Below are 13,667 nucleotides of genomic sequence, written 5' to 3'. Positions count from 1 at the left end.
AAACTCCCCTTTCTGGTGCTGCAGCCCAAATGGCAGTGGGAAATAATCACTTTTCACAGGCCCCTTTATCCACAGCCAAGCCCTGCGCCAGTTTAATCAGCAGTGCCAGTGTGACTTGAAGATTCCCGGGCTTGAGAGATCAGGAGAGGGGTTAAAGAAAACTACCCTGCCTGCCTCCTCCACGCTAATGCAATCTCTAACCAGATCTGCCTAGCCGCAGCTCAAATTGCTTTTTAGATTAACATTTAATTATTAACAGGGTCCCCTGGAAGGCCTCGGGCTTGGGCTTGGAACAGGAATGGGGGAGGGAGCGGCAGGAGGGGGTGGGGGAGGGCTTCTACTCTGGCTGCCTCGCGGAGAGAGTTGGGGCGGGTGGAGGGGGAAGGGGTCGGGGAGAGTGGGGTCAGGAAGGGAGTGAGAAAGGAGAGAGCAGGGAGGAAGGAGGGAAGCGCCAGGGTAGGACGGCAGATGGAGCGAGCGACAGCCGTAGAGGCAGGAGTGAAAGACAGACAGACAGACAGTGGATCCAGCCATCGTGGGGGAAGGGTTGCGCACCCAGGCTCCCTATGGCACTCTCGGGCAAGGGCCCCTCCACCCTTCTCTCCTGGCCAAGGGCAGGCAAACCCTGCCCCTTGTGGTTTAGGGGGCACTGAGCTTTCTGAGGCTTTGTGCTGCTGGCCTGGCTCATGGTGGTGGGGACCCATCCAGAGAAGGGAGCCGGTACTCAGGGCCGCACAGCCAGGATCCGACCCAGCTCTTCCAGGCTCTCAAAACAATGCTCATTCCCCTCCCCAGGCCCTCCGCCGTCTGCCTCTACTTCAAATTCTTCCCTGCATTTGGGGGCAGGCTCTGGGGCCAGGACAGGGTGAAGGAGAGCAAGGCTTCAAGTGCAGCCCTGGGGATGGAGGTGAGAACTGGGGGGCGGCGGGGGGGACTCCTGCCCCCTCCCCGTGAAGGTTGTGAGGGCCTGGGAATAGCAGGCTTCTCCTTCGCCTGTTTTTAGGGAACTCAGAGTCCTGACTGACCACTCAGCACTTAACATGCTGGGTTCTACCAGCTTCCTGACTCAACATTCCAAATCCCTCAAGAACAGACTACATCTAGAACCCGCCCTATGTGAACTCAGCCCTGTGTCTTGCACACAGGTAGTGCACTGGATTGTGTTTGAAAACCACATGCTAACATCCCCTCAGAGGCTCAAAGGCCCTCCTACGATGGGCTGGGCCACTGCCCGTCAGGGTTCAGCAAGGGAAACTGAGACTCAGAGAAGGGCTCTCGCTTCCTTAAGGTCCCTCAGCCAATCAGAACCCTGGTGCTTGCCCCCTGCCTGGCAGGTGCAACCCTAAGGCCTCCGGGGCTGGCCCTCTACTGTGAACTTCTAGTCCCGTTGGATGCCGGGAAGGCCTCACATGACCTTCTCCTCCAAGCCACAGCGGGTCTTTGGCCTTGAGTGGAGCCACAGAGGCCAGAGTAGGGAGCTGCAGGGAAGAGGGAGGGACAGAGGCTGGCAGCGGCACCGCTCACGGCCTTCACTGGGTCACAGCCGCCTCCTGCTGTGGAGCCCAAGGTCGTCCCTGCATTCCACGTGCTCCAGGGCCAGCCCAGTCTGGTGAGGGGCAGGCCGCTGACCTACAGGATACATGGGGGAAAGTCCTGCCCACCTGCCACTTCAGAGAAATATTGGAGGCCGGAGGGAGAGGCCAGGGAAGTCCACTTTGAACAGGCTGGCCTTGGGAGTAGGCAGTCACTTCCGGATGAATATTCTGTTTTGGCAGGATGTTCTCACCGATTTCCATACTCCCAGCATATGGCACGGGGCTGGCCCCCAAAAGATGCTCAGGGAGTGTTTGCTGCCTGAATGAATGAATGAGTGAATGAATGGCTGGGTAAATGACAGCTGCCTCGAAACGGTTCCCTCCTGGAGGCAGGGCCTTGCTTTAGCCACCTCTGTACTGTTCTGCTCACGCAGGCCTGTCGCGTTGTCCTCCACGAATGTTTATGGGATGAGTAGGTGGACTCCTGAGAGTCCCTCTCCCTCCTCTCGTCTCCCTCTCTGTGACCCCAGCCCTTCCCAGAGTAGAACCAAAGACGTGGGCACCGGGGAGAAGCAGGACTTTGCTTCTGGAGCCAGGGCTGGAGGCCGTACAGTGTGGAGCCGTGTTGACACCCTCGGGCTCTGCTACCCAAAAGCTGTGTGACCTTGGGCAGATTACTTCTGCTCTCTGTGACCATTTCCTAATCTGTGAAATGGGGCTAAAAACAGAACCCACCACAGCAGCTGCTAGGAGGATGCTGTGAGCTATAACAGACAGGGTGCACATAGGGCGTGGCACAGAGGGAGCATTCAATCACTGTGCACTGCTACTATTAGCACTAACATGCGTATTGTAATTTTCAAGCTCCCTGTTCCCACTGGCAGCGTGGGGGGTGGCTCCCCAACACCCTCTGCAGCAGGACAGGCTGGGAGAGATGACAAAAGGTGGGCAGGGCCAAAGGCCCCAATTCCCTGTTCTTTTAATAAAAATAAAGACAGCCTTTAGATGTCCTTCTGCTATGCATTGTTCTGCCAAGGCGAGCAGCACAGATTCAGTTCCTCCTCGGACTTGGAAAGTTCCTTTCTTTCCCCTCCCGTCACATTTTCTTTATCTAAAGCTCAGCTATGAAAGGGCATATCGACAGCTGGGGGCGTTATCTGGTGGAGGGGACCTTTTCCTAGGGGTGCTTCCGAGATAAGGCGTCTTATCAGCCCCCATGTCAGGGACGGTGCCGAAGCATTCTAATCATTGAGGCTTGCGACGTTTCCCCCTCCCCCCCTTTTTTATTATTAAAGTCACAAAAGACCTTGGGCTTATAAACAACCCGATTTGCTGATAGGGTTTCAGAATGAGCAGCGCTCCCAGGATGGTCCCTGGCTGGGGCAGTAATGAGTTGGGGCGGGGGCTCTGAGGGGCTGGCTTTCTGCAGATGGGATGATGCCAAGTGGGGGGCGGGGGGTGGGTCATGGGAAGATCATGAGTGTTCTAGGCACCTGCTCCAGTCCTGTCTCCAAGCTTGCTGTGTGACCTTGTGTAGGACGCTTGGCTTCTCTGGGCCTCCATCACTTCATTTGACAATAACTGATTCATTAACTTAGCCATTCATTCAACACCTATTTATTAAGTGATTACTCTTTGCCAGGCATTGGGGAGAACGAGACAAATAAGACATGGTCCTTGCCCCTGAGAAACTCACAGTCCAGTGGAGAAAGACAGACATGAAAATTGGCAATTACAACTCTGTGTGATTAGGGCTGTGAGGGGGGATGCCCAGAGGAGGGGAGCCAGAGTCTGAGTTAAAATGGATCAGGTGGCGGTGCTGTAGGCAGAGGGACCAGCACAGGCAAAGGTTTGGAGGTGGGAGGCTGCCAGGCTGGAGGGAGCGCTAGGAGGGAGCTACAAGAGATGGGGGTGGGAGGCGGGGAGGACAGGTCAAAGTGGCCTTGAGGGCCAGGTAAAGGAAGTTAGGCTCTACTTTGGGACCAGAGAGAATTTTTATGGCCAAAGACAGGGCTCTGTTTTGTTTGTCTTGTTTGTAGATGATGTGGATGATACCGAACTGGCCCCTGCCCAGGTCCCACGCTGGAGCCGCCCACCTGCCCCAGCAGCAGGCACAGGGCTCCTGGGAGAATGGGCAGGGAGAATGGGTTGGGGGGATTGGGGGTGTAGAGAGAGAAATCGCTCCTCTCCAAGTGAAGACAGCCTCTTAGGCTGCTGGTCCTTCAGAGGCGAGGGATGATATGATCCAGGTGGCTGCACCAGAAAAGCTGAGCTGAGGCCTTCACGTGGATACCGTCTCCTCTGGGGAATCCTCTGTGGCCCCCCTGGGCTGGGCCACGTGGCCGCTCGGCTCCCAGAGCTGCCCGGTCGTCCACCATCCGAGCACTCGGAAACCAGAGCCCTGCTGGGAGGGCAGCTCACGGGGTCTAGAGACGCCCCAGAACAGGCAGCCTACCCCTCACCCGATTAGCACTGCAGTCCCAGCCTGTCCTTTTCAGCTGAAAAGCATGCTGGGGTGCGTGGCCCCTGGGGAGGGGGGGTGCTGGAGAGGGGCTGGGCTTCTGGGCCCCCAGCGCCTGGTGAAAGGCCAGAGGTGGGGAGGACCTCCCAGAGTGGGGCTGGGCTTGGCCAGGACCCTGGAGAAAAATGACCTGGGAAGGATCATGGAAGTGCTTTTCCAAGGCCAGAGAGGGGCAGTAGCTCCCCTGGGGTCACACAGCAGGCACTGGGGCAGGGGAGGTTCCAGGCTTCCAGCCCAGGTTTCCTCGGTGTGCCAGGTGGCTGGCCTCCCTCCTTCCTGGCCCAGCGCTGCCCCAGCCTGTGGGGAGCGGCGTAGCCCAGTGGAGAGGGGGCAGGTTCACCCAGTCACTGTCTGCTGGGTGGCCCCGGGGAGGGTGCTGCTTCCCTCTGGCCTGGGTTTCCCCATCTGTGGAGGGAGAGGGCTTGCTTGGGTCCTGCAGCTGGCTGGCCTTTTCCAGCTATCCCCTTTGTCCCCTAACCCCTGCATCAGAGCAGCAAGAAGTGGCTGCTGCTCTGGGCTGGAGTAGGGGCGAGGGGCCGGGCTGCCCGGGTCACCACAGGCCTCTTACCTTCCAGGTGGGCACGTGATTGTGCGTGTCCATGCACTTCCCGCGTATACTGAGAGGTGCCAGAGGAGCGTGTCAGTCGGGGTGGGCAAGGGTATGACGGGGTGTACCCACCTGCAGGAAAACGTATGCAGCGAGCACGTCCGGGATGCATGTGGACGCCCATCATGGCGGGCGGCACGTCCACGTGTCCCCGGGTGTCCAGGGGGGCCGGCTGCCCCCATGTGTGCGGGTGTGTCCCAAAGGGCCCCAGCATGGCCTGCTCCCGCTGTCCGCATCCCCAGGGAGCGGCGCCTCGTTCCCGCAGTCAAGGGCTTTCATCCCTACAATAGCCCGACTTCATTCCCTTTTTAAACTGTATAATTTCTGCCTGATTGTAATGGCATATTTTAAAATTACCAGAAATCAAAGTCAGGAAGTGGATACCAGATCTTTCACTGCATCGCTGCATTAAGGCTGGCGACTGGGCGCGTGGCGCATGAGAACCACCGACCCTCCCCCATCCACCCCCCACTTTCTCTCTCTCTCTTTTTTTTTTTCTGAGACAGTAATAGGAGAAAATTGGTTTTGAAACTGAATAAAAGTCCCTTTCAGAGTAAATCATTTCTTTCAGGCTACCTTTGCTGAAAGTAAAATAGAGCATAATGAAAGGTGGGTACGTGATTGTCTTTCATTTACTGGGAGTCCAGGACAGACAGGAGGCTGCACCCGTCTCGGGGAAATACAAGATTGGAATAATTGCGCCGTAACAAGGAGCTTGTTGTGAAATTAGTATCTTAAGAAAGTAGTGAAAAAAGGCTTTTCCTCATGAATACTTCATTATTAGAAGAAAGCGGCAGAATTTAGGGCTCCAGACACCTGTTTAGTGTTAAATAACTTCTCTTTCTTCCCCTTCAACACACCCTCCCCTCCACTTTCTTCTTTTTTCAACCCAGCCCAGCTTGGTGGCTCAGGCCTTGGCAGTGGCGGTGGCGTGGGAGCAGGACAGGGTGGGCATGGGGCGCCCAGGCTGGGTGGACATCAGTAGTGTCCAGGGTTGAGCCCGTCTTCTCCTTACCCTGACCCTGGCAGGAGACCTCCCACCCTCTCCCCATCCATCCAGGGCAGGCTGTGTCACCCTGCCCCTCGGGGGCTCTGGGTTCTCAGAAAAGTGGGTTCTGTGAAGATAAAGATGCTCGTTTCTGTGTGAATCTGGGCGAGTGAGCACACGTGGACCTGTCTGGAGCCACATCTGAGCTGCTGCCCATGGGGGACCTCGCCCCAGCCTGGCAGAGCTGCCCTGGGTGGCCCTGCCCTTTCCGTTCGGGATAGGGGACTTGGTCAGGGGGCCCTGGTGGCCCTCAGGGCCTGGGCTCAGGGCTCAGCACAGGTCACCTCTGGTTCTCCCGGGGACACCATCCCGGGCATCTCCCCTCCAGGGGCGCTGTGAGAAGTCTCCAGGCGGGGGGTGAGGGCAGACCATCACCTGAGTAAGTGGGGACACCCATTCGCCCAGTGGCCGTTCCCGGGCACCCTTCCATGTTGGTTCCCAAGATGACCAGATGGGGTCTTTGCCCTTGATGAGCTCAAGGCTGAAGGTGTGGGGCGGGGAGGTTGGTACGGATTTGCTGGCAGGCGGTTACAAGAGAGCTGGAGGCCACCACCCCTGGAAGGACGGCCTGCTGGGGGAACACGGAGGGGGAGAGGGTCTGAGCAGGCCTGGGGGCATCGGGAAGCCCCCTGGAGGAGGCGGCCCACACAGTGAGCAGGGCTGGGCGGGGAGGGGGGAGGTGGGTCCAGAGCAGCCCCGGTGACCAGTGCCTCCTCTCCCTCCTCACAGGGCCCCTGCCGCAGAGCGCATCCCCCCCGCCGCGGGCCCCCAGCTCAGCCATGCTGGCCTGCCTGCAGAGGACCCAGAACGCCCCCGGCCAACACCTGGTCTGCCCGACCAAGAGCCTGGAGCTGCGCAAGTGTGAGTGACACGCCCTCCGTGTGGCCCTAGCCCCGCCCCTTCCTCTGCCCACCCCGAGTCCACGGGGCTGCCTCTCTCCTGGACACACCAAGCTTTCCCCACCTTGGGCCCTCGCAGGGCAGCTCCCAGGCGGGGAAAGCCGTCCACACTCCGGCACATCTGCCCACCACCACCCTGCTTTGGACCGTCCGTGTTCTCCCAGGCCTTTGCCCAGGCTGTGCTGCCTCCCTGGGGTCCCTCCCCACTCCTTTGGTCTGGCCGACTCCCACTGGGCGTGACCTCGTCCCCAGCAGCCTTCTCTGACCACTACCAGCACCGTGGCCCCGACCCCAGCACTTCTTCTGTGACCTGACCGTGTGTCCTGTCTGTCTCCCTCTGCATCAGCAGAGAGGATAACGGGGAAGCAAACACAGCCGGCCCTTGAACAATGTAGGTTTGAACTGTGCAGGTCCACTTATAGGTGGATCTCTTTCCGTAGTGAATAGTACAGTACTACAGGGTCCGAGGTTGGTTGAATCCGCAGATATGGAGGAACCGAGGATACGCGGGGCCGACTGTAAGTTACACCTGAATTAACCACCACGTTGTTCAAAAGTTCACTGTAGTCCTGAATGGGATCCCAGCTTGCGGCCTGAATTGCTGGGCGATCTTGGGCCTGTCTTTTCCCTCTCTGGGCCATTAGGGAGCTGCACTTGGTAACCTCCAAGGGTCTGTCCTCCTTTGCCATCCAGGACAGGGCTCCCAAACCCTCTGATCTGATTGTTTTTAACCACCATAGGTTGTTTGGGGTTTTTTTTTTTTTTCCCAAGTATTTAGACACATTTAAAAACAGGGAGATTTGTATAAAAATCTGGATGTAGTGTGTCTTGAACACAAATCAGAGGATCTGGTAACATAAGGCTGTGTTCCTGTCCTGTAGCTATTGGTTAGAATGTAACTATTGCCTCTTTAAAGGGGACACCCATCTCCAGTTCACCACAGTCCCCACCCTTTCCTATTGCCTCTGTCCTATAGTGCAGGAGTGGTTGCCATTTACCATAGTGTTTACGTTGTTGCTTTTTGCTTTTTTAATATGTATTTTATCTTCAGACCTGGTAATACACTCACGTGGTCCAGTATTCAAAAGGAATAAAGGGGTATAGAGATAAAACTCGTCCTCTCCCCGCTGTTGCGTGTCCTCTCACAAGACGTTTTATGCACATCCCAGCAAATATGTGTGTATATACATATTTTATCCACTGTCCTACCCCTCACTTTTTCACTTAGAAGTATATCCTATATGTCAGCCTCTAAAGAGCTTCCTCATTCTTTTGCCATATAGTTTTTCATAGCACGGATGATCCATAATTTATTTGACCAGTCCCCTAAGAAGAACCATACCCAACCTGTTGCCATTACAAGCAGTGCAGCAACAAACTCTGTCACTGTGTATGTGTCACAAAGGTGTGAATAAAACTACAGCATAAATTTCTACAAGAAGAAAGACTGGGTCGAAGGTATGTGCATTTGTAATTTTGATGGATGTGGTTTGACTGACTTATCTATTCATCTTCTTGATCTATTTTTCTCATTGGGTTTTGTCCTTATTAATTTATAGGAGCTCTTTGTATATGATGGAATTAGACTTCTGTCTGTCATATGAATTGCAGATGTTTCCCCCAAATTGTCATTTGTCTTTGATTCTGCCATGGAGGAGTTTTTTGAAGTATGGCCTTTGGATTTTTTGTCATACTTAGAATGTCCTTTCTCATGCTGAGGTTATTTAAAAAAAAAAAAAAAGGTGTCCCCAGGGATTCTTCTAGTGCTTCTCTGGTTTAATTTTTAAAATATACGATCTTTGATTATTTGATAATTTATCTGGTGCAAAGTGTGGGGTATGGGTGCAAGTGTATTCAAATATCAGTGCAATACTGTTTTCATTATTGTAGCATTATAACACATTTAAACATTTTTAATGGCTTTATTGAGATATTATTCACGTACCATACAATCCACCCATTTGAAGTATACCATTCAGTGGTTTTAGTGTATTTACAGAACTTTGTATCCATCACCACAGTTCATTTTAGAGCATTTTTATCACCTCAGAAGAAATCCCTTACCCACTCCCTCATCCGCCTGGCTCCTCCCTTCTCTATAGATTCCCCTGTTTTGGACTTTCCTAGGAAGGGACTCATACAGTATGTGGCCTTTTGTGACTGGCTTCTTTCCCTCTGCATAGTGTTTTCAAGGTTCATCCATGCTGTAAGCATGTATATAAAACATTTTAATATTTGCTGGTGCTTCTTGCTTGTTATTCACCATCCTCTTATGCAGAAATTCCTTGGCTGTTCCATTAGTTTTCTGTCTGGACTGTAGAATCAACTTATCTAGGTAAGAACAAAATCCTGTTTGGGTTTTTACTGGGATTGCATGCAATTTATAAATTAGGAAGAAATGACATTTTTATGATGATGTCTTTCCCTCCAATAACATGATCTATACCTTTCTGTTTGTTCACACTTTCTTTTGTGTCCCTCAGGAATGTTTTAGTATTTTCTTCATTTAGATCTTGCACATTTTTAAACTTTCCTTCCTCTGGAAAGTTAATTTTTTTGTTGTTGGTAAATTTATTTATTTTTATTTTTGGCTGCCTTGGGTCTTCGTTGCTGCACGTGGGCTCTCTCTAGTTGTGGCGAGCGGGGGCTACTCTTCGTTGCGGTACACGGGCTTCCCATTGCGATGGCTTCTCCCGTTGCGGAGCATGGGCTCTAGGCGCACGGGCTTCAGTAGTTGTGGCACACGGGCTCAGCAGTTGTGGCTCACGGGCTTAGTTGCTCCACGGCACGTGGGATCTTCCTGGATCAGGGCTCAAACCCGTGTCCCCTACATTGGCAGGCGGATTCTTAACCACTGCACCACCAGGGAAGCCCCTTGCAAGTTTTATACCTTGATTTCTTTGTCTTATTTAATAGTGTTGTCTGCTATCCCTGGCACAGTGAAAAATAACAGCAGTAACAGTAGACTTTCTTGCTTTGTCTTTGCCCTTGAGAAGTTTCTAGGATTTCCTCATTACACAGAATCCTGGTTTAGGGGCAGATATTTTATCAGGTTAAATAAGTGTCCATCTATTCCTATTTTATTGAGAACTTTAAAAATCAAGGATGGAATCTGAACTTTACCAAATGACTTTTCAACATCTGTGAAACTGATCATATGGGTTTTTTCTTTGTTCTGTTAATATGAATAATGATATAGATTTCTTTATATTGAACCATCCTTGCATTCCTGGTTGGTTCCCACTTGGTCACGATAAATATTACATTATAACATACCGTAGAATTGGATTTTATATTTTGTTTAGGAGTTTTGCCTCAATTTCATCAGTGAGAATAGTGTTTAGCCATCCTTTTTTGGAACAGTTTTTGTTGGGTTTTGCTATCAGTGTTACATTTGCTTCCTAACGACAATGGAGGCTTTCCTTCTTCCTCTGTACTTTATAACAGCTTAAGTAGAAATGGATTATCTGTTCTTTAAAGATTGTTAGATCCTTCATGAAGCAGTCTGGGCTAGTGTATTTGGGAGATGGAGGGCTGGGTAACTCTGAGATAATGTTCTCTATTTCTTCTGTAATGATTGATCTAATTGTTCTTGAATGAGTTTGGTAAATTATGTTTCTCTAGAAAAGTACCCATTTTATCCAGGTTTCTGAATTTATTTGCATGAGGTTGCACAAAATAAATTATTTTAAATGATTACTTCACCCTTGTTTCTTATATTGTATATTTTGTGTGTGCTCCCCTCCGCATTTTCTTGATTAGGTTAGTTAGCTAATGAGGTTATCTACCCCCCTTTCCCAAAGAACCATCTTTAGGATCCATTTATTAGTAATTACCCTTTTCTGGTTCCTAATTCATTAATTTATGCATTTATCTTTATTAAAATCTTCCTCCTGCTTTCCTTTTTAAAAAATGTCTTGAGAGGCTTAAATCTTTATACTGCTAAACAAGAAAAAAAGGAAAATTAAGGCTGTGAATTCTCTCAGCACTGCTTTAGCTGTATCCTGTAGGTTCTAGCATGTATTTTTATTATCAGTATTTTTAGATAACTTTATAACTTTGGCTTTGATTTCTTCTTCTTTGGCTTCAGGCTCATTTGAGTTCCATCTATCCACCCAGGTAGTAGGTGCCTTTGTGTTTTGTTATTTCCAGTTCTGTTGCATTATAATCAGAGAATGCTATCAATGATTTCTACTTTTTTGGACTTTAGTGAAGTTTTCTTTGTGATATAATCTGGTGATTGTGAGTTTTGTGACTTTTTATGGGAATTTGAAAAGATATGGCTTTGTTTTCAGGATTCAGAGTTTGGTGTTAACCAGTTATATCTACCCTGTTAATTACATTAGTTAGGTCTTGTGTATCCAAGATGCAATGGAATTTAATGCACAGGTATTAGTACCTTAAATCTCCATAGTGAATTTCATCCTTCTTGGCTGTATTTAATACTTTTTGGCCTCGAATCAATCTTATCTATTAAGATGGTAAGTGCCTATTAAGATGCTTTTTTAATTCACATTTTTCTTAAAACCTGTGCTAGTCCTTTTATTTCAACCTTTCTGAATTACTTTGTTTAGAGGTGACTCATATAATATAGAGTTGAATTAAGCTTTGTGATCCAATCTGAATGCCTTTTAAAAATTTTTTAATAGAGTTTAGGCCACTTACATTTATTGATATAACAGATGTCTGGTATTAGTTCAGTCATGCTGTGCTTTGTTTTAATTGCTTTGAAAAGTCTTTCCCTGTGTGATCTAAGTTCTCTGCTTTGTGTACCTACTAATCATAGGGAAGGCTGGTGTTCTTGTTCTAGTGGTGTAGCATTAAATAATCCCCTAATTTTTTATCTCTTTGTAACAGCATCTATTCCATCTACCCTAAAATGAACAAAATGATGAAATTAGTGTATTTCCTTTTTCTCCCTACAGCAGTTTCTCAGTGTTCACTTCATCCTTTTAAACCTCTATTAACTGACATCAGCTTTAAATAACCTTTGATCCCAGCTATCAAAAAATGAGGACACCAGTGTACTTATACTACTGTTCCCCTCTTTCCCCATCCCCTCTCTTCTTAGTGATTCCATTACTTTACTCCTAGGGCTTGTGATGTTAACATCTGGTTACATCACCACACTCCCACAGTTCTATCCATCTCAGTCTCCTAGATAAACAGGGTTCATGCTCATCACCAGTTCTTTTGCCTTATTTTTCCACCATCTGAAGTTGCCCTCTAGTCTACGGCTTAAGGCCTTCTGTGAACAACACTCCTGGAATTCCCACACATTCAGAATGGTCTGTCGACTTTCTACTTGAATGAGCAAAAAAATAATTCCTGGGTCACTTTGTTTCCTTGAGGATTTTTGTAGACCTTGTTCTGTTCTTTTCTAATGTTGAATGTTGCCATGGAGAAGTTGAAGCCTGAGCCCTCCTTTATATTTCATTTTGATCTTTCCACATCTTTCATGCCATTACTTGACTAGCCTGTGTCTTGAGGTTGACCCTTCAGAGTCTGTTTCTCCTGGAACAGTCTGTGCCTTTCGACAGGCAGATCCAAGGCTTGTATTATTTCACTTTCCTTCTTTTGGGGACTCTAGTTAAGCACAGATTGGCTGTCTTTTGCCCATCTTCCCTATCTATGTACTCTCTTCTAATTATGCCTTTCTGACTCCCTATTTCCCTTTCATTTTGATCACTTTTCATCCTGTTTTCTATGACTTTTTTTTCTCCCTGTGCTCATTCCATTTCTCCTTTTATGATAAGCTTTTTCCTCCTACTCTTTGCATTTCTGCTTTATGGAAACAGTTGCTTACTACATTGTTTCCTTCACAATGAAATATTTGGCCATAATCTTCATCTCTTCTGTGGCCACGTTTTTCTGAAGGGAAGTGTTTTTTTGCCAACCATTACTTATAACTTGCCTTTCCTTCCCTTTTCTTATATATTTTGATTAGGTTCTGTGCTGCCTCTGAAGGGTATTTCCAGAAAGACAAGGGGGACCTAAGATGTTATATCAACATCCTCAGAACTGAAGGTCCTCTGATGGTGTTCTTTCAGAGATAGGGGTTTACAGAATACATGTCTGCCTCATCAAAAATAGAACAATGGCAGATAATCTGGAGGGGCCTTCGGTTTCAAGAAAAAATGTTTTTCATGCACAGCCCCCTTCCCTCCTTTACATGGCCTCCAGGGAGAACATGTTCTCTTCTATAAAATTAGATACTTCACTGAATAGATTGTCCGTGGCACATAATTCAGAAGGCATAAGAATTTGCAGTGAAAAATAACTCTCCTTCCCAGAGGAAACCAGCATTAGCAGTTTCTTAAATACCCTCCTGAAAAATGCATGCACGTAGGAGGGGCAGTAAATACCTTTTATGTAAACATTTGCATCCCGACCTACTTCTCAGCTCCTTGCCTCTTTTCTTACCGATGTGTCTTGGAGATTATGCCTCACCTGACAGAAAGAGTACCCTCGTATTCCATTGTACAGATGGACATAACGTTTTAACCATCTCCCTGTTGATGGACGTTTAGGTTGTTTCTAGTCTCTTGCTATTCTGAATGGTGCTGTAATGAACATCAGCTTCGTACACGTATGTAATCTGTGCAAAAAATTCTTCCAGGATAGGCTTGCTGGCTTAAAGGATCTGTGCATTTTAACCTCTGATTGCCACTGTCCGGGTGCCAGTGTTTCCTGCCTTGCCCTCCGCTGCCAACTGGCTGGAGATAAGGGCTGGGCACAATGACCTGGGCCAGTCCTTCCTTCCTGCTCCAAGGCCGGAACTAGAGAATGTGGAGGGCCACCAAGGATGTCCTGCTTCCCCCGCCCACTCAGACCCTTTGACATCTTTGCACTTATTGGAAAAGACACTGACTCTGCCTGTAACTGAAGAGCACAGGAGAGAGGGCAGCAGGAAGGGAGATGAGCAAAGTGAATTGGGTGCCCTGCTGACTGGTCAAGGCCTGGAAAGACTCCCGGGCATTCAGGCCTAGGCTGACCCTCTTGCCCCTGTGGCCCCCAGGCAGAACCGAGACAGGAAGGGCTGGCCCTGAGCTTTGTG

The 13,667-nt window shown here is 49.3% G+C and overlaps 1 protein-coding gene across 1 annotated transcript in view; it reads left to right on the top strand.

The window, feature by feature from the left end:
- FAM222A (family with sequence similarity 222 member A) overlaps positions 1–13,667 on the top strand; it is a 54,976-nt gene that overhangs the window by 22,403 nt on the left and 18,906 nt on the right. Inside the window, exon 2 of the mRNA XM_060119531.1 lies at positions 6,441–6,572. Within this exon, the coding sequence (XP_059975514.1) occupies positions 6,491–6,572 (82 nt within the window). The 5' untranslated portion in view covers positions 6,441–6,490. The remainder of the gene's footprint in view (positions 1–6,440; positions 6,573–13,667) is intronic.

This window comes from Mesoplodon densirostris, chromosome 15 (genome assembly GCF_025265405.1).
Source record: "Mesoplodon densirostris isolate mMesDen1 chromosome 15, mMesDen1 primary haplotype, whole genome shotgun sequence".
Classification (NCBI taxonomy): Eukaryota; Metazoa; Chordata; class Mammalia; order Artiodactyla; family Ziphiidae; genus Mesoplodon; species Mesoplodon densirostris.
The sequence above is the reverse complement of the archived record's forward strand: the minus strand, read 5'-3'. Positions and strand labels throughout refer to the sequence as shown.